This window comes from Falco biarmicus, chromosome 14 (assembly GCF_023638135.1).
Source record: "Falco biarmicus isolate bFalBia1 chromosome 14, bFalBia1.pri, whole genome shotgun sequence".
NCBI classification, from domain to species: domain Eukaryota; kingdom Metazoa; phylum Chordata; class Aves; order Falconiformes; family Falconidae; genus Falco; species Falco biarmicus.
Genome location: NC_079301.1, coordinates 10,802,261 through 10,822,607, shown reverse-complemented (window position 1 = coordinate 10,822,607; position 20,347 = coordinate 10,802,261). Strand labels below are relative to the sequence as shown.

At 54.4% G+C, this 20,347-nt stretch overlaps 1 protein-coding gene across 2 annotated transcripts; it reads right to left on the bottom strand.

Annotated features, from left to right (window-relative positions):
- Positions 1 to 208: 208 nt before the first annotated feature.
- On the bottom strand, positions 209 to 17,687 carry GDPD2 (glycerophosphodiester phosphodiesterase domain containing 2). 2 transcript variants are annotated; one of them, XM_056359288.1, is made up of 16 exons: positions 17,563 to 17,687; positions 8,951 to 9,099; positions 7,689 to 7,792; positions 7,522 to 7,615; positions 7,219 to 7,278; positions 6,752 to 6,850; positions 6,271 to 6,364; positions 5,677 to 5,822; positions 5,110 to 5,192; positions 4,415 to 4,565; positions 3,649 to 3,864; positions 2,698 to 2,849; positions 2,179 to 2,326; positions 1,875 to 1,957; positions 1,393 to 1,421; positions 209 to 1,090 (listed from the first exon to the last, which is right to left on the bottom strand). In XM_056359288.1, the coding sequence occupies exons 2-16, from the start codon at positions 9,062 to 9,064 to the stop codon at positions 1,038 to 1,040; spliced, it is 1,626 nt and encodes a 541-aa protein (XP_056215263.1). In that variant the 5' UTR covers positions 9,065 to 9,099; positions 17,563 to 17,687; the 3' UTR covers positions 209 to 1,037. The 2 variants fall into 2 exon arrangements, with proteins under 2 accessions (XP_056215263.1, XP_056215262.1); XM_056359287.1 differs by lacking the exon at positions 17,563 to 17,687 and adding an exon at positions 11,670 to 12,212.
- Positions 17,688 to 20,347: the final 2,660 nt, after the last annotated feature.

Below are 20,347 nucleotides of genomic sequence, written 5' to 3'. Positions count from 1 at the left end.
CCCGGCTCGGCCTCCCCCCGCCCCCCCTCCCCGCTGCGGAGGGCCCGGCCCGGCGGAGCCGCTCGGCCGCCGGCGCCGCTTCCCCGCGCTGCCGCTAGGTGGCACGGACGCACCGCGCACCGCCGCCGGCCCGGGCCGGCCCCGCGGCCGGGGGAGCGGGAGAGGGGCAGCAGGCAGGCACGGCCGAGTCACCCCCGCGGGGTCTGTCTACCGCTCCGCTGCTTTATTGACATAAATAGGTAGGAACAAGTAAAACTCACCTAATCCCCCTTCCGCGTTCAAGGCCCTGCTGCAAGTGACCGATGCCGCACACCCCTCCCTCGCACCCCTCCACAGCCTTGCAGCAGCAGGACTGTGACTGTGGTCCTACCAGCCCCTGTTCCCCTCCACCCCCAGCCCCTGCCCCTCGCCCCCCAGAGCAACAGGCATTCACTGCTGCACGGGGTACCAGCAGCCCAGCCTGCAAGCACGAGGCCAGCAGGGGCAGGACTTGCATCCAGCATAGGGGATGCAAAGAGCTCAGCTCCCCCTCCCTCTCGTGAAAAGCCACCCCTGCACCTCGCACCCTCTTTCCTATTCCCTCAAGCCATGTGGCAAGGCAGCCCCCAGGGGAGCAGCAATTTAAACAAGGTTTCCCATCACTGGCTGCAGATCTGCGGCTGACAGGCAGAGGCTGCCCTTGCCCTGCACCAAACAGCAACTCAAATCCCCACTAAGTCTCCAAACTCCAGGGCTGAAGGTCTTAGCCCCACACCCGCTGGCTAAGCACTCAGCCCTCAGGCGTGAACTAGTCCTAGGAAACCCCTGCAAAGGCTCCAGTTCCGCGCTGCCGGTAGGAACTGTGAACCCAGTTCCAGGTCTTTTCAGCTGGGGGCAGGTGTGCACCACACGAGGAGCCAGGAAGGCTACAGGAGATGGGATGCTCAGGAAGGAGTCTGCAAAGGAAAGGAGCCTCGAAGCTGGCCTGAGGAGTGCTGCCCACTTGAGCTGTGCAGGGCTCTGGCCGCCCCTCCCCATGGCTGATGCAGGCTGGAGGGTCACTCTTGCATCAAGCTGTTGATCTTTGTGAGCAGCACATCTGTCTCAGACTCTGGGGAGACAGAGAGGAAAAAAAGTCATTGCAGGCAGCCACCATCGGGCAGTGACAGGTGGAGCAACCTGAAAAGCAGGTTTAAGGAGGCTTGGGGAACATGGGATTCCCCAGCGCTGTCCCAGAGGGCTGTTTGCTAAGGGCAGGACCGGAACTCCCTGGGCTGGGATTCCCTTCCCTCCCCCAGCCACCCCAAACAGCTCTGTCACATTCAGCTGGAGAAAGCTGCCTGCCTGCCAGGGAGCACCATGCAGGTACAGCCCTGCTCCGAGGGAGGGGAGCTCACATCTGTGCACACTCACCCACTGGCCATCTTCTCCGGGAGCATTTCCTAGGAGATGGAATAGGAGAAATGTTAGCATGGCATTTGGCCTCCCTCTTCCTTCCCCCAAGCTCCCAGCTGGAGTCTGCAGGGCCCCACAGGGGGCACAGTCTCATAGGGATCTGCTCTTGGTGCTTGCAGCACTAGTAGAGGAGCCGGGCCAAGGTCCCTCAGTCCCAGCCCACCATGCCCTGGGGTGCAGAGCAAATTAGTAAGCGTGAACTAAGGCATGCAGCACCTCAAGGAAGGGTCAGGCCAGATTTTTAGCTGCAGCCTGGTGATAAAAGCTGCCTCCACACACTGCTGTCTCACTTAGAGCCTGGGGGGTCCTCTCCTGTCTGCTGAGCCCAGGGTGGGGTGACAGCAGATATGGCTGGGTTTGGGTATGTACCAGCCACCCAGGGTACGCTACAGCCTCCCCCAACAGACCTGTCATCGGAGGGTGAAAGGGACCAAACTTACTTCAGCAAGACGAAAGCCCAGAGAATGACAAGGAAGGAAGCGCAGTCTACAACAATCCAGATCATGAGGTATGTGCTGCTGGGCTGCAAGGCAACAAGATGAGCCATGAACACCAGCCAGGGTGGTATGCTGGTGGCACGGCACAGCCCAGCCTGCCATGCCCTCAGTCCCTTCTGCAGGGTCACATGTTCCCATGCCAGCAGAGCACTGAGCAAAACCACCCTCAAGGCAGTTGGCTGCCCAGGGCTGCTGCAGAAGGGAACACACAAGTGCCTGGGGCACAGGGTGAAGGACAGTCACTTACAAGCAGCCAGATAGGGCGATTCATTTCCTTCAGCACCTGGCAGGCGTTGGTGGTGACAGAGCTCACCCCAGAGCACCACAGCACAGAGAACAGCCAGGGCTCATTCACCACATACAAGTTGACAGAGATGTTGTCCTGGCGGTACTGCCTGCATGGGGACAGCTGTGGTCAGAGCCAGCAGCAGACAGCAGGGTGCCAGCACACTCAGCGTACAGCCAGAGAGGACCATATATCTGGGATGTGATCCAGCACTTGCAGCCACGTGGAGCAAGTGTCTGGAGAGCCAGACCCAGGGCAGGTTTACTAGCAAGGCAGAGGACTGCAGCCAGCTCCATTGCCTGCACCAGCCCTGCTTGATAAGGCGCGCTTGTCTGCAGGGCTGTAGCACACCCCCTGCCTTTCCCAGCAGTGCGCCAGCACTCAGCCTCAGCTGGCCCTCACCTCTGCAGCCCCCTGGGACAGAGCTGGGACAGTGCCCAGGCCCCACAGCTCCCAGGCTCTTGGGCACAGGGCTCTCACCTGATCTCCTCAGAGCTCATGTCCTGGTAGGGCAGATTAACATGCAGTAGTGGCTCCTTCTCATTCTGGAGTCTCTTCCGGCCGTAAACTTGCTGAATGCCTGGGGCTTGCTGTTTGACCTGTTCCCTGAATCCATCCGGCAGCCAGAGGACCTAAGCGAGAGCCAGAGAGCACATGAAGAGGAGAGGTGCTCCAGAGAGCTTGCTCTCTTTCTGGTATTTCCTTGCAGGTCCAGGCACACATGGCCTGCTCAGCCAGCTGCTTCCTGCCCCCCTCCTCCATGAGGATCTCAGCTAGGACAGTCTCCTAAGAGCTTGCCCCAGCTAAGCAGCAAACACAACAGAGCCTACTGAGTGGAGAAAGCAGTTGCAGCCTAAGCAGGCTGCAGCAGTTGCATCCCTTCTGGGTCCTTGAACGGATCAAGTACTGCATCCTTTTGGCTCCAACTCTGCAGCAAGAATGCACCTTGGGTCAGCACTAGAGTATGTCTTTTCTGTGTCTACATTCCCAAAAAGCCAAGAAGGGAAAGCGATTTGGGTGCTAATTTATCCCCTTAGGGCAGCATGTGTCCTGTGCTGCAGAGGTTGGATGAAGTGCAAAGGCAACACAGGAGGTTGCAGCACGAGTCCAAGAGCTGCAGGGAGAGGTGTGGCACAGCGTGGGGAGGTGAAGCCTGAACGTTTGTTTTCTTGCTCTTGCTAGCACTGTTGGTTCCCTCCCTAGACTGAGTCACTGTTTACACACCAGGGTGACCAATGCTGGGGAACCAGGTTACTTGGAGGGGTCTAAAGCTGCAGGCATTAACCCCCAATTATTGGCAACTTCTCCCACCTAGAGCGCCCTACACCTGGATAGGGTTCCCCAGCAGGGATCACACATGGGAACATGGTATATGGGGTGGCAGGGGTGTGACAGGAGGGCCTGGCAGCGGTGGGGTGGTGGCCAGCTCACCTGCTGTAGTGGGATGCCTGACTGTAAGATCACATCCAGGGTGGCATTGACGAAGCTCTGGTAGTCACTGTGGTTCTCAGGCCGGAGGTCAAACATGATTGAGATATTGCTCTGTTTGGCTGCCTCTAGTGCCTGTTCCAGGGATGGGATCCTCTGTTTAGTCACCTGGTTGCGATCGCCAGCAGAAAGACTCTGCACAGTTGGAAACGGCCTCCGCTGCAAGGGTGACAGACTGTTAGCCATCGTAGGCAGACTCCCTGTAAGCTTCCACCTCCCAAACTGGTGCCTGTCTCTGGCTCTCAGTTTCCCACACTGGCCTCTCCTCTTCTTCCCCAGTGTAGACAAGCACAGGGATCCTTCTGCTGCACATCCACAGGGCACCTCTCCCCCTCTCCCCACTAACAGCACAGTTCAAGCAGACCCACCACCTGTGGGCAATCAGAGCAGCTCAGCAGTTGGTTAGTCACCTCTTGGGAAGAGCCTTGCCACAGCTGCCTCCAAGCCCAGGCAGGCTGTGCAGCTCCGAGCAAATGCACAAAACGTACAAAACCAGCCTCCTTCATGATTCAGCTAAGGAGTCAGAACAAACCCCAGCTTGGGGCACAACCACACCCAATGAATTTGTGCAGGTGTGGAAGTGCTTCTGCACCCTGTCCAGGTGTCTGCCACAACCAGTGCTCCAGAGGGAGCCTTCCCCAGGGCAGGGCTCATGCTTCACCCACAAATGCACCCATGCCTGATCAGCCACCCCCTGGGGCATCCTGACCTCTAGGAACCAGGTGCCAGCATCCAACTGCTGGAGGTCTGTCCAGTTGAAGGCAGTGCTGTTCAGGGCAGCCCTCTCGGGGAACACAGCCTGCACATTGGTGGTCCTGGTGAGTTCCTCGTCATGCATGAGGAATGGGACCCCATCAGCACTGGCAAAGGAGCAGAGAGGGAAGCCCAGTGTTGCAAGCTCTTTGTCTCCTATCCCTGCCCTTGCATTTCTGCCCCCTCCCAGCCACCCTGCTAGGGTAACCCCCAGCCTTATGCCTACTTGTGGTCCTCTACACAAAAAAAGGGAGTGTCTGGAAAGCAAAGAGCACCTAGAGACCAAGCCAGGAACCAAGCAGTTCCTTGCTCAGTGCAACAGCTGTCCCCCATAGCAGGATTACATGAGATAAACTAGAGCCAGGGTCTGTGTTCCAGCAGTGCCCCTCCCTGATGGTGCCTCGCTCCTAACGCCCTGGAAGACAACCTGCATGGGAAGACAGAAACCCAGTACCTCTCCCAGATCATTGGAACAGCAAGCTGGCACCAGTCCCACACTGGCAAGGTGGGAATGGCAGAGCTCTTTGCACAGGGCTGCCTTCAAACGAAGGCTGTATGAGTCCTCCCCAAGTGCTCCCAGGATGTCCCATGTGGGAGGTGACATCCCAGGATGCACAGACCCCTTCCTCCGAGTCCCTGCTGCAGATTTACCTCACCATGACGTCTGTCTCAAAGACTTGCACATCACAGTCCACCGCCTTGCGCAGTGACATAAGGGTGTTTTCAGGGGCCAGCTGGAAAAGGAAGAGTGTTAGTGCAGAGTGCACGGACAGGAGGGGGCAGGAGGCAGGCACCCACCCTGCCTGGCTGCACCCAGCAACCCAGCTAGATTCTAGGGCAACCACAATGAGACTGGGGTGACCCTGGTAGGGTGGGGGAATGGAAAAGGACAGCCAGGGCCTGCATAGTCCCTGCCCCCCAGCCCACACTACGCAGCCAGGCTTTCTGCTGAGAGTCACCTGCTCCTGCTCCAGCAGCGCTCAGCAAACAGCTCTGCCTTGCGGCTCCTATGCGCACCCTCCTCACCCATCCTCCAGCACTGTGCTGCCCGGGCTGATGTGGAGACCCCTCTCCACTGGGCTGGCCAGAGCTCACCCAGGCCTGCAGCACCAGGAGTCTGATATGCTGGTGCCCCATGGCCAGGCACAGCCAGGCAAAGCAGCCTGCTCCATCTACCCTAACCACTGTGCCAGGATGCCGCCGGTGCTGGTCACTCACCATGGGTGCTCCTCTGTGGCCAACCAGGGCTGGCTTGGGGGGCAGCTGGCTCTCCTCCATGATGCAAGGGGAGGTGATTCCCAGGGGAGCCAGATACAGTGCGATCATCACCGCGCAGTACACAAGCAGCAGAAACACCTTGAGACCTCCAGGCAGAGACAGAGAAGATGGAAGGGTGAGGTAAAGAGGCAGTATTTTGCAGACTGTTAGGAATAAGCCAAGGCTGCTTCACCTGGCATTAAGTTATGGTTGCCCTCGGTCAGGCATTGCATGCCCAGCCTCAGGAACACACTGCAAATTTATTCTTGGCCCACTACATGTCCTTGCACCCCAGCCCAGCACTTCTGCAGGACTCAGTCTGCCATCCATAGCTGTCCTTCAGCAGCAAAGCAGTGAAGGCTGAAGCTGCACAAAGGGCTGGGCATGAGAAGCAGCAACCAAGCGCAGGCTTTACTACCACATTGAGAACTGGGGACCTGTTCCTACTGCACCAGTGCTCTCTGTACACTACTCCGCCACCAGTGCTGCTCAGCTGGGTGGCAGAAAGCAGGGTACCAGCCAAGGAGGGAGGTGGAGACCTTGGAGGGGTGTTACCTGTGTTGTGGGTACGGTAGATGAAGCTGGCCAGGGGCCAGGCAAGAAGCGTCATTCCCCCCAGGATTCCAATGTGCAGGAAGGGACCTGTTGCCTGGGGAGGCAAAGGCAGGGTGTCAGCTGGCGCCAGCCCAGACCCTGTCCCAAAAATCCACATGCTCCAATGCCAGGGATCTGCCACTGCAGCCAGTACTGCTGGAAGAGCAACAGCGCCAGGGAGGGAAGGACAAGCTCCTGGGGGGACTGAACAAACTCCCTGCTCTGGTCCAGCCCCGTTCATCACCTTGACTGCAGATGCTCCAGGCAGGACTGCAAGAGCAGGAGAAGCACCTTGCCTGGCCAGGCAGCAGAAGTCAATGGCAGGGAGTTAACCCTCATGGCACCCAGCCACGCTGGGAACTCCAGTCACCGCCCTTCAGCTCATACCCACATGCCAGGTACTGGGTACAGCGGGGGAGTCTCTGGTATCGAGGTGACTCACCTGCAGGGAGATACGTGCACTTCTCCACTCCTCCGCCCACTTTATTCCCAGCCCTGTGAAGGCTGCAGCCACCAACAGGGCAGTTAAGATCAGCAGGGTCTGTGGGGCAGGATACAGTGCAGTTAGGGGAGCACACAGCACCCTGCAGGCCAGCTGGGCTCTGCCCTGGCAGGGCCAGCAGAGTCGTCCTCATCCCGTCCTCCTGAGCCCATCCAAGCTTCAGGACCCCACTTTGCCCATCTGAGTTTGCAGCTGAGCTCTGTACTCATGCTTTGAGCAAGGGGAATATTTCCATCCCAGAGAAGTGTGGCTGGGGTACTAACAGCTGCAACCCAGCTGAGCAAGGATGCATAGCCACTCTGTGGGGTCACAGCAGCTGTACGCAGCCCCAGTAGGCTGGTCGCAGCTTCCCAAGGTGCAAGGACAGCAAGAGTAGGCACCATCCCCCTGCACCCCTAGTCTCTCACCTTGTGCAGCCAGTGTAGCTTCAAGGGCTGGCCACAGAGCTGCAAGCACAAAGCAAGGACCTGCGAGAAGAACAAGGAGGCATCAGAGATGGGCTGTACCTCACGCCTCAGCCCTCTAAGGACTCAGCCACAGGAACTGCGACCCACTGACACAGGTAGGGTCTCTGGCTATGTTTAGGCTGACACAGCTCCAGCCGGCCAGATGCTGTGGGCTCCACCTGGCTCTGCACAGGGCACAGCGCCAGCCTGTGCTCAGCACAGCTCCGTACCCCCATTAGCCCAGGAAGGATCAGCAGGGCTCACCAGCAGCACAGCAGAATAGGTGATCAGCACGGCCGTAGCTATGAGCAGGACCAGGGACCAGTCTAGCCACAACTTCCTCTGCTTGAAGATGAACCTGCCAGCAAAGGAGACTATCAGAGGGGCAGGCGGGACACGGGGACCAAGACTGGATGCGGGATCCTACTCACTCATTGAAGTTGTGAAAGTCATTGAGGATGATGACGGTGAAGTAGAGCCACACCAGTGTGAAGAGGAAGACACAGAAGAGGAAAAGGAACCAGCTGCAGTCACACTGAAAGCCAGAGATGACAGCTATGCACACACCTGCAGGGCACCTAGCCCCTGGCCACATTGCTGGGACTGCTGGGGAGCACCCAGCCTGCAGCAGGGTGCACAGGGAGTCACAGCAGGCACCGGTCTCATGGATCCAGGCACTGAGCTGGGAGGGAACGGAGCTCCCCAGGAGGGTTCTTTTGGCTGGACCCACGCTACAGGAAGCTGGACCGGCAGCTCCTACAACGAGCTGAAAAGCTAACTATGGCAGGAGGACAGCCCCTGAGGCAGGACTGCCTCCTTTCCCGTTCAGCAGCCCCTGGGAGCAGGCTAGGACTTCGCACATGGGAAGGGGCAGGGAGCCAGGTCCTGTTTCCTTCTAGCTGGGTGATCTGTGGTTTGGGCAGCGATGGGTGCTGTGCCTCAGAGCTGCCATTGCAGTGGTGAGCTTGCAGGTTGCTCCTGCCTACCCAGCCGAAGCCAAGTCCAACTTCAGGGTCTCCAGCCCCTAGCCCTGCCTATGTGGGGAGGTGAGGGGTGCCACAGGTGCTGAGCAGGACACCCAGCAGCCCAGCCCAGCTCATACATTCCAGGCAAGATGGGACATGCAGCAGCACAGCCACTCCCATGGGAGTTGGAGACCTCAGAGAATCTCAGGGCCTCACCCCTCCCAGGTTACAAATTGCCAGGGACACCCCCTTCCAGCACCCCATCAGCGGGGGCAGCACCCAGCCCAGGAGCCATGCCTCCCACGTGCCCTGCCAGGCACTCAGTGCCTCAGGACCTGCCTGCCACGCTCAGCCCCCAGGGAGCACAGTGCTCTGCTCCAGGCACGTGCGAGCCCTGCCACAGCCACACGCTCAGCCAGGCAGGGACAGCCACAGCTCAGCCTCGCTGCTGCCAGCGTGCTGCTCTACCCTTTTTGTCACCCAGTGGGATCAGACAGCTTGCCCTCCCACCACTGCAGGCTAGGGCAGTCCCTGGACAGGGAGGGTGCCAGGTAGCACCACAGCTCTCCGGGGGCTCAGTCCTGCGGAGCAGGGCCAGCGGCAAGGGGTCAGCAGCCCAGTGTCTGGGCTGAACCCTCCAGCCCAAGACCCTTCCCACCCCAGCCACCACACTGAGCTTCCCACGCAGGGGCTGGCCAGCCCCAGCTCAGCATCACCCGTGGTATCACCTTGGTGGTTCTCAGCCCCTTTCTCTTCTCCTTTTTGGCGGTGATCCACTGGCAGCTGTAGAGGCAGAGCAGGCAGGTGGCACAGGGGCGGCAGCAACCAGGGGGGTCTGCCATAGCGCCGGGCTGTCCCAGGCCAAAGATCAGGCGTCCTGTAGGGGATGCACACTGCGTGTTGGCACAGACCTCCCAACACACAGCACCCCCTGCCCCATGGTGATGGTGCACTGCGGCATCCTGGGTCCAAGTACCCTGGCAAGAGGCTGCCCCAGAGCCCAGGGTCATAGCAGGGCTTCTGGTCACGTCCCCAGGCAAGGCACAGTGCCAGGGAAAGCGGGAACACACGGTGCAGCCCAACCTGTTCAGCAGGCTGTCCTGGGACCCTTCACTTAACGAGCCAGAGCAAGCCTGGAGCTGGCAGAGAGCAGAACCTGCTCCTCAGCCCAGCATTCAGCACTCTGCCTGTGTTCGAGCTCCAAGGACTGGCAGCCTCACCAGCCAGCTCGATGCAACCTTGCACCCAGGGTCCCTCGAAGCAGCCCAGCTGCAAGGATCACGTAGCCCAGTGCCGCAGCCTGGGGTTCCTGCTGCGTAGCTAGGGGTATATGCAACAGCCTGGGAAGTCCCCATCCTCCTCCCTAAGCAGCACTATCTTGGCAGCCGTCCAGCTTGGCTCATACAGCACGGGGTCCCCAAAGGTGCTGGAGGAGCTGCAGCTGAGCAGCCGATAGATGGGTTTTGGTCCAAGTGCTATGGGAGGGAGGGAGGAGAGTGGCAGTTAGGGGAGGAAACCCACTGCTTCAGTCACAGGCACCCAAGCTGGCTGAAGGGCTACTACCGGGTTCCCCATGCACTGGGAAGGGGAGAGGACCAGAACGCTCTGCTGTGGTCCCCAGATTCCTGCTGCTCGACTGGAGGAAGCGGGGAGCCCCAAACAAAGTCTCCTTTTATCCACCCCAAGAAACCCCATGTTTATTACTGCTTGCCGTACTGTGAAGCTGCTCCTCCTGCTCATCCCAACCTCCCCAACAGGCCAAGCACTCCATGCAACACCATCACCCGGCAGATTAAGCCACACTTATTTCATTGCAATCGCTGAGCCAGGCACAGGAGCCAGCTGACCACATCCTCCCAAGCCACATCCTCTCCAGTGCTGGGGGCAAGGGTGTGCCTAGCAGGGCTGTGCCCCATCCCAACCTGGGCCCTGGGGAGGGGGACCAGAGCTAGGCCAGGCCCTTCCAGCCCCAGCCAGCCACACCAGACTGGCTCTGCCATGCCCTGGCTACGGCCAAGGTCAGCATGGTCTCCCCCCCTGTGACAGAGCAGCACCCCAGCACACACCTTGCTCCCAACCACCACCAGTATGTTGGTTTCCAGTGCTGGGGTACAGAGTCTCCTCAAGACCCACAAAGAGCAGTGGCTACTGGGGCATGCACAGCCAGATACCAGCCTAAGAGCCAGACCCCTAAACTGCCTAGCCAGCTTCTACAGGCTCTGGGGGCTGCCATCAGCAGGTCCAGCCACCCAAGGCAGAGGATGCCGAGGAGTACAGTGGTACCCACATCTGCTGCTCCCTCTGTCTTCTAGGGACCAGATCAGCAGCTATGACCGAAGGCGCCAGCCTTAACACAAGTGCAGGAAGCTGTGGGACCAGAGTTTCCTTCCCTGATGCCGAGGGGCTCTGGCTGTAGGCTCACACCCTTGCTGTCACCAGAAGCAGAGGCACCATTTCCACAAGGGAGCAGCCAGCATCCCCTGAGACTTGCCCTCTCCTCTCGTCACTGCTCACACAGGCAGAGCAACAGTGCCAGCAGCTGCTCAGGGAAACCCCGCCACCTCCCCATCTGGCTCCCACACAGGGTACAAAGTACAGCAGGAACAGCTCGGGGCACCAGCTGAAGTTCAGCGCTCTGCTGCTCTGAGAGGCTGCTGCTGCCAGGACTGGCCACACATCTACACCAGCGGTGCTACCTGGAGGGAAAATGCCACCCTGCTCCCCAGCTCCGAGCGGGACTGCAGCGGTGGGACCAGTAGCTATCGTGCAACAGCCTTGCACGGGGCACAGGTCCCAGCTCTGGGACACACAGCAGACTCTGCTCGGCTTCTGCTCTGGCTCCAGGGGGGAGCTGCACAGCAGGAGCAGGGGGGTCTGGCAGGAGCCCTCCCTCAGCTCCCACCAAACAGCCCTAGTGTGGCAGACACCGGTGGCTTGAAGGGGTCCACAAACCCATCGCTACAGTCACTGACACAGCAGCATGAACCTGCAGCCCCACAGGGCCCCTTGTGCCCCAGGGGTGCTGGCACAGGACAACCAGGTGGCCATGGGCACAGCAAGATCCCCATGTCCCCACTGAGCCGAGCCAGCCCGGGCTACATGCCACCGGGCAGGCCGGCCGGAGCTGATGCCCAGCCCCGCTACCTGTCCCCTGGGCTCCCAGGACAGAGGGCAGCGCTCCTGGGTCACCGTGCAGAACAGGGCGACCCAAAACCAGCAAAGGCAGCACAGGCTGGCCCAGCCCCCCCCATCTCCCCATGCAGCCACCCCTAGAGCCCCTGTCCCCGCACACCACAGCACGGGCACAGCAGGGCAGCCCCCGTCCTGCCCCCCCACCCGCACGCAGGACCGGGACAATCCCCCCCCCCGCCACTGCCAGCAGCAGGGGACAGAGTCCCCGTGGCACGGACTGCCACCGCAGGGCAGCGAGCCAAGCGGGTACAATACCTGCTCCCCGCCGACCTCGGGTCCCTGCAGCCGGGCCGCCGGCAGGCCAGGTAGCGCTGGGCCGGGCTCCCTGCGCGGCACGGCCCCGCTCCGCGCCGCCGCCCCCGCTCCCACCCCGCCGGGTGTGCTGGCGGTCCCGCCCGCAGGTCTGCACAGGCCGCGGAGGCGGGCAGGGCCGGGCAGGGCCGGGCAGGGCGGGCTCCCGCCGGCGGCTTCGTGCCCCACCGACCGACCCCGGCGCGGCTGCCGCTTGGCGGCCGCTGGGAGAGCCCAGAAGGGGCCCGGGGGGCGTCACGCCCCGCGGCTCAGCGAGTTTGCAGGCAGCCCACGCTCCAGGCAGGCTAAGGCCCCAGGGAGAGCGCCCGGAGCGGGACGGGAGGCGAGGCACGGCTTCGTGCGTTGCCAGGGCTTCCAGGGCTGTGGGAGCCCCTCTGTCAAAGGGAGGATTTTCCCCTCCTTGCAGAGGATGCCTGGGACAGATGCATCCCGGGCCACCATCTGCGGCTCACTGGGTCACGCTTCGAAGGCAGAAGCACAGAGGTAAAAGCAGTTTCTGATCCTGAGCCAGGAGGAACACTTCAGAGCCAACGCGTCTGAACTTTGCTGCACCAGCATGTGAAAGGAAGCCCTAAGACAGGGGCCTGATACCTCCTGGAAATGGATGAGGCAACGCTCTCCATCGCCCCAGCTCTCTGTGGCATGGCACAGCTCTGTCCTGCTCCCTCTGCTCCAGGTCTCAGCAGTGGTGCAGCCCGCGGTGAGCCAGGATTTAGGATGGGTCCTCGGACCTTCCCATGTCAGCGACTTGCTCCATCATCGCGTGGGATCTCAGGGGACCCCTGTCATCTCCCACTTGCCAAGGAGCAAAGAAAGCTGATTTACAGGGACTTGATGGCATCCTGCAGTGGCACAGCAACTGCCAGGCTGGGCAGGCACCCCAGAACTCACCGCACAGCCGATCCAATGCCACACCGTTATTAACGGCTTTGGCACAAATCACTGAACAGCTCCATAAAACGTGCTGATCAAGTCCATCTGTAAGGCCGTATTCAGTGGAGGGCCTGGAACTCTGCAGGAGGGATTGTGTAATGTAACCCATTGTTTCACACCTGAAGGAGTAAACTGAAAGCATTGCAGTGACCAGGAACACCCCTGGGACAAGCAAGCAGCCCTGCACCCCAAGTTTTGTCAGCCGTGAGCAGCTGGCAGCAAGGCTCACCTCCCGCACCCTGCGAGCTCTGCCAGCCCCAGCACAGCCCCGCCGGCCATTGCAGGTGAAGTGCTGGGGAGAGGGCTGCAGGTTGTAAAGGGATTGACAAGCAAAGCGCTGAGGAGGGGTGAAGGACCACTCAAGCCAAGAAACAGCTTCGGCAGCGGGGAGGGGAAACCTGAGCATCGATAAAGAGACAAGGCAATATGCGAAGAGGGGGCATTGGAGAGCCAAGTGCTGTGGGTTTTAAGGGTGCAACGCAAAGCTGGTGGGACAGGCACCCCTCCACCACGGGCAGATGGAGCGGCAGGGCCGACTGCTCCTCCAGGGACCCCCCCCGGGCACTGGCAGCGGGGTCCCCTCTCTCCTGAAGGCCCGACTGTGACAACGGGGGCGCCGCGCAGGGGGCGAGGCCGCCGGGGCCGCCCCGGGCCCTCCCCAGGGGAGCCCCGCCAAAAGCAGGAGCGCAGCCCTCGCCGCCTGCAGAGGCCGCCTGTGCCCACCAGAGGGCGCTGCAGCCGGCGCTGTGGCTCGGCCGCTCCGGAACACTACCCCGCACTCTACGGTCCCGCCGCCGGCTCACGGCCAGGCTGTGTGGTCCTGCCCTGGCCGGACACGGGCAGCTACAGAGAAGGAAGCGGCGGCAGGGCCGCTATTCCCGTGTGAGCCCCCGTCTTCAGCACCGTGGGAAGCATCAGCCATTTTTCCGCCCCCCCCTCGCCGCGTGAGGGCAGGAGGCAGCCATATTGAGCGAGGGCAGCGGCGTCGGGCCGGTGCCCGTAAGGGGCGGAAGCCCTTTTGAGTGCTGGCACGTCGGGCGGGCGGCAGCCGCCGCAGCCGTGCCCGGTCAGTGCGGGCGCGCTGCCGCCAGCGGGCGCCCTTGTCCCGCGCTGCCACCGCCGCCCCCGCGCCCCGCCCCGCGCTGTCGCCTCAGGCGGGCCCGGCCCCGGGGAGCTGCGGGGGCGCCGGAGGGCGGCTGGGCTGGGGGTCCCCAGCGACGGAGGTGGGCCTCGGCCGGGGGCTAGCACGGCCCTCACCGGGAGCTGCCTGTCGCCTCAGGTAGCTCCGATCACTCTGATAGAGGTGACATTTGGGGACATCTAGGTTGCTTCTGTCGGCACTGTGAGGCCTTCCCGTAGCTGATGTCCACACGACAGGAATCAGCGGCTCACCGAGCTGCTGCTTTGTGAGGGAGACCCGCCCTGTGCCGCCTCCATGCTCGGTGAGCCCCACCAAGGAAGGGGCCCCGGCTGCCTCAGCCCGCCACAGCACAGGAGCACAGGCCAGAGCGTCACCGCACAGGAGCCGAACGAAGGAACGCAGGGATGCTTCACAGCCGAGGCCATCAGACTGCTGTGAGCAGGGCCATCCTAGGCACTCTGCCAGCTCAGGTGCTTGTCTGACCTCCAGGAGCCAAAGGGCAGTTGAACAGTTAAAGCTAACAACCAGAACGCATTGTCAAGCTAGCTTGCCTCTACAACTGTATCACCGTGGCCTCTGGGGTGCCAGAATTAGTTGGGAAGATGGAAAATAACATCCCCGTCAGCACAGTTGAATCGGTTCAAGCGTAACATCAAGTGTTGCATTGCCGTATGTGAGATTTGTGCCCTGCCTTCACTTGTGAACAGTCTCATCTGTTCTTTTGAATTCCGGTAAAATTATAAAAACAAATGCACAAAGGAATTGTCTTAAGTGAGCAGGGAAACTTCTGTTGGTGTACTACAGCTCAGCTGAAGTTACCTCCCTAGATTTTTAACTTGGGGAGCAGAGAAGGCATTTTCAACATATGGAAGTGACTTAATGGCTTTATGTTAGGCTGTCAGCTGAACTGGTTACAAACCAGTCTTTTCAGAAAAAGATTAAGCCACTGTTTCAATTACTTCTGTATTTCACTATAGCGTCTGTAATTGACAAGAAATATGGCTTTTAATTTTGACTGTTTTAGGGAATGTTCTCCCTTTATGCAATCCTCCATAGGACTCGACGTGGGATAAAAGTGTAAGGTCACACAGGTTTCTGTAACCATTATTTGACACTCTCTCAGCTTGTAATGGACAGCAACAAAAATCAGCGTATCACTGTTCCTCTGCTGTCAGCACTTTAAAAGCCAGTGGCACAGACTGTGCTTCCAGCCCAGCTAGTAGCTGACCTACGTAAACCGATAGGCCAAGGCAAAGATCTCTCCATCATGAGTCTAAAAATCCTTGCTGATAATCTGCAGCAATATAGAACTTGCTATAATTTGAAGCTATCTTGCACAGGCACATTAAGAAGTTAAGCTGTGAGAAAGAACTACTCCAAAGGTAAAATGCCTACTTAAGGGAGGGTGTTGTTCATGACACTGGTCCCAGTGGTTAGGTTTACTTTTCCTAAATGCCCAAAGCTTATAAGGAATTAAAATCTGTGGTGAACAAACTTTGGATCAGAGATTATTCTTTTCCCCCCAGAAGCAGGCCAGTTAAAGAGATCAGGAATGCTGATTGTGAGATTATCGTTCAGCATGAGAAAAACCTCTATGAACTGTATCTATTTCAGCTCTTACCACTGCGTTTGTATGATACGAGGCAAATCACTTGACCCAAACTTTTCATGGGTGGTCCTTATAGTTTTCATTTCCTGAATACTTGAAAACAGCATGGGGCTGATTTTCAGGAGTGCTAATCATTCATTGTTGTAATTGAGATGAATGATAGGAGCTCTGAGGATCAAATGCTAAAGAGTTAAGAGTTCAAGCTGCATAGTAACAGCACATCTCAGATCGGGCACTGTACCAATGCAGCATTTAGCCCCACTGTTTTCATAGGAATCTTAACACCCCTCAAGGGTTTATGGAGATACAGTTTTTCACATACGGAGAACACAGACTTTTAGAAAAGCACAGTAGAAAAGCAGAAAATAATCTGTTCAGTAAGCATTAAACTGTATAGATACAGTTAAGAAATTATTTTTTAGACATAGTGTCATGACATATCTAAAGTTGATAATAAGGCAAAGAAGACTTTTCTGGGGCTCTCTGAAAAAAAGTGTTCAAACAGGAAAATCTTGCTTTCATTAAAAAAAAAAATAGTTACCAGATTCTGATATTTCTATCAGAGATCTATCCTATAAGATTTACGTGCTATATATCATTGATGATTTCAATGACTGAATTGTTTTTGTCCAGATACAGCTTTTTCTTTTTGGAACTTGAGCTAGTTTAGAATCTGAAGATGTTTATCATTTGCCGTTTCCTAATTGTCTTATCATTGCATGCTTAACTGAAACCACACAATAACAAACCTAAAGCCAAATCTTAAGTGCTACATTTAAGCTATGATAGAAGGGATACTCACAGGGTATACTCACATGCAATTTTGCATCTTAAACCACATATTTTTGGTTTTTATATAATCTACAAAGTAAGCTAACTAATTTAATTATAGCAGAACTGTTTTTCTAGTTGGCCTGTTTCCTTTACAGGGATAATTAGCTTTACTGGAAGTTAAAATGTAGGCATAACTTACTGAATGCAACAACACTGATACCCTGCAGAGCTGGTTCCACTTATACAACACTGAAAAACATACTTGAGCTGTATCAGTGGTTTATGTTATTTTCTGACCAATATTTGTGGTTTTTCCAGGAAAAAAAAAAAAAAGTACTTCCCTTGTCTATAAGCACAGATGGTCTATAACCATCCTATCTTCCACTCCCTTCCGTTGTTCTACTACGGAAACTTTTGTATTTAGCCTTCTTTTGTTTACTAGCTTTTAAGACACACCATTATTTTTGCTCTGGGATAAGCCTTTGTTATGGAGTGTTTGCTCCTAATACATCTCTAATTTCTGTTCAGAGTTATAGTTACTGTAGAACAGTATTTCCGCTCCCTTTCAGGATATAAAAGCAGCTGCAAGATCAATATGCTATGAGACTTTTTTTTTTTTTTTTTGTTTAAGCTGCCTTTCTTTCATTGTTTCAGAAGCCTTCCATGAAAGTCCTTACTGCTCACTGATGTTACTGCTAAACCACATACTTTGTTACAGTATTACTGGGGAGCTGACAGGAGTCTAGATAGGGTAAGGCTCTGAATCAGCATTTGTATCAAAAATGAGCTTAAATACATGACAAAGGAAAGCTCGACTCTCAAACTATAGCAAGCACCTATACAGCCCAAGCTCCTAAGCACATAACTTGTAAATACTTGCTTTCTATTCAAGTATCAACACAGAGGTTCAAGTCAGCCCTTGCTCAAGGAATACCACTTCCAATCCCTCACTAACCTTATCAGCCATGGGATTCCATCCCCTCTATAAATCTAAAGAGAAAACAGAGTCCTATTCCATATCTATTTCAGTATCACTGCCTTACTCTCAAATAGGTTATTTGAAGATAGATAACACTTCCGAGAATCATGATGCCCTACAACCAGTAACACTTATATTTTACTTGTAGGGCTACCACGTTTTTCCTACTTTATAACACCTACAAGCTGTTACTATCAGATACCTTCGCAGAATTATTAGAATCTTTCCTGCTGTCTTACAGGAGACAATTCATTTATATCAAGCACTTCTATAAAAGCAACCTTCCTATGGATGTAACTTATCTGAGTCCCATATTTTTTCATTTACTACAAGCTATTAGTTTACATGCTAAAAAACCCCCCACCAACCATCAAAAAAGGCCCAAAACTTGCACACTTACCAGATAGAAACAGCTTCTTGTTTCAAACTCTTCAGTAAATATGAGCAACAGCTGTTTGCCATTGCCAAATTTATAGGACCAGCCTCCAGAGCACTGTGCTAAGGGTAGGTTTATATAAAGGGCTCTTGCTAGGGAGTAGTGAGTAATCTGATGGGGTGGTGGTGTCTGTGTGTTCATAGCTGGCTGGGCTTATAGCTGTGTTGTAGTAAAGCTAGTATGTAGCATTAGTAATTGAGGAATAGTTTTTATTTGAAAAGATAATTTTTTGGGTCTGGAGTAATTAGTTTAGTGGTTTTTTGTTCCCTGTAAGTATAATTCCCTGACCATGTTCAGTTACAGTTTATTATTTTTTTTTTACTGATGTAAGGTCTTTTGAGTCATAAGTATCTTTGGCTAAAGGCTCTACTGAGTTGTTTAATGGAGCTAAAATGTTTTAGTAATTAAAAAAGAGCTTAATACTGTCTCTTTTCTTACTTCATAGTTATAGGTATCTGCTGTGAGTATGTACAAAGGCTTTATTTTCATAACTTGCATCTGAATCTGCTTCCTGAGCCTTTAACTAGTACAAAGGGTTGTGGGGGATTTCTAGCTAGTGGTCTATATCTGTATTTTTTATTTTATGTTTTCTCAGAGTTGCTATATAATCAGTATCTCTGGGACTTGGTATCTAGCTGCCTGTGGCTTCTCATAGTCAATATTTATGGACTAAAGGTTGTTTGTTTTTTTTTGAGGGGGGAAGCAAGTCTGCTTTCCGGACTGCAGAAGGTGGTTGTAAAGGTAACTTTTTCTTGACATAATGTATTGGTTAGAGGGGAAAAAAAAGGTGCTTTTTTTGCATTGATGTTATGAAAGTGTAAGTATAACCTGTTGTCTTGCCTCCTGTGAAACTTTTTTTTTTCCTGGAGCCTAGGCTGTAAGAGACACTTGCTGCTTTTTCGTGTGGAGTGGCTGACAGCATGGAGAAGTTTAACAGTGGCTGACCTGTTCTGATGAAGAGTTTCTGTTACTAGAAAGCATAGTAGAAAGCTGTTTGGTTATTTTTTGTTAGTTTTCTGACAATGGAAAACTGAATTTCTGAATGTGGTGGAGAGGCTCAGCTGTAAGGTGGAACTTCAAAGTGTAAAAACCCCAGGCTGCCAAATCCCCGTCCACAACAGTGCTTTGGTTTCTACTTGAGGGACCTGCTGCAAATGACTGGTTCTGGCAAATTAGGGCTAGGTCTTGTAGCTTGTGCAGGTAATTATCCAGAATCAGTGTTTCTCTGCTGCCAGCTTGAAGTGCTTGTGCCTGTTTGAATCTTTAGAAGAGTTAAATGCCCTTTCCAGTGAGCAAAGAGAATGTACTGTGGGAATGTATTAACAGCTTAAATAACTTGTAGTATCTTGAGTCTATGTATGTATAGGCCATCTCTGTTGGAGCTGTATTCTTAGCTGCTTAGGAAGTGATTTTTAAGTAGGCATTATGTGATCCTTTTGTTTAAGCTTAGTAGCTCCCAGGTTATCTGGAAGCCCACCAGCTTGTTTCTATTAAGTTTCCATCGATGACTGGAAATAAAGCTAGAATGAGAAGTCATACTTCTAAGGTTGTTCTGCTTTTGAGTTTGTAAAAACATCAGATTCAGATGTTACTAAGACTAGATAAATAGTAACTTTGGAGGTAGTGGTAATTAAAACAACGTGTACTTTTTTGGAACTTGGTGGATTCAGATGGGTAGGATATATAGGCAGGTATGACTCTTAATGCCTACCTATCATGAACTTCATGCTTAATTTTTTATGCTTAGCTACTTTAACAGATTGGAGTATTATAAACAATTAATTTATCATTTGCATATCTCTTTAAGGTGCTCTTTGAGCTTTCTGAAGTATGGCTAGCTTTCAGTTGTACATTGGCTAGCTGTCTGTCTATTAGGTGCTTATTTGCCTATTTGGTTCTGCTTTCTTTTGTTTGTGTTAATTGATGGCTTACCATAGATCACCTTGTACCCAGGCATGGAGTTGAACTTCTGGGTGATTTCCAAACAACTACTCATTGTTTGGCACTTGTACCTCTTGATTGATGGTTGTTATTTTTCCTGGTCCTTTTTTCCCCAGCTTGCTTATATTTCACTCAAATGAAAAGCTCATGCAGTTAACTAGCTTGTGCAGTTAAAGGACGTGCCTATTGCTTTCCCTCACAGCTTAGCTTATGATAAAATGTTTATCTCTTCTTATGCTTTTTGTGAAGTTATTCTTGGTTTCTGCTGTTAAGTATTTGAACCTGTGTCCAGAACAGACTGTAATTTACACTAAGAAATGAAAACAGACTTGTAATTCTTGTCTCCTGTGTTGCAGCAGACATGCACTAATACTAAGAAATTCTAGGCATTCCTGTGAAGTGATCACTAGGTAAGATAGTTATACAGAGATCTAACAACTATTCACAGGACTTACCTTTACTTTAAAAAGGAGCTTGAGTGCTTGGAAGAGGTTCTGTTCTTGTTTGGCAGAACTGGGCTGGTCCATGGCTTAAAAGTGCATGGTGGGTTTAGAATTTGTGAAGTTTATGAAGAGGGTGCTCTGCCTTCTTGATCGCTGCAGAGTGATGCTGATGTGGGAGGATTTGTTGCCTAAAGTCCTTATTTCCAGCCCTGGGAGGAAAAGAAGCACACCTGGAAAAAGGTTTTCAGAGCAAGTCCTGGGAGGGACCTTCAGTGGTTGAAATGGATATTGAGATGAAAAATGCTGCTTTGTTTGCAGCTGTCATACTTGGAGCTACCGTCACAGATGGTACATCATCATTGCAT

Excerpts from the sequence above, each read along its gene's own strand:
- GDPD2 (XM_056359288.1), bottom strand. The coding sequence starts at position 9,064 with ATGGCAGACCCCCCTGGTTGCTGCCGCCCCTGTGCCACCTGCCTGCTC. Across the intron at positions 7,793-8,950 it reads AGGGGCTGAGAACCACCAAG|TGTGACTGCAGCTGGTTCCT; the intron begins GTGATACCACGG and ends TCTGGCTTTCAG. Across the intron at positions 3,865-4,414 it reads CTGGCACCTGGTTCCTAGAG|CGGAGGCCGTTTCCAACTGT; the intron begins GTCAGGATGCCC and ends TCACCCTTGCAG.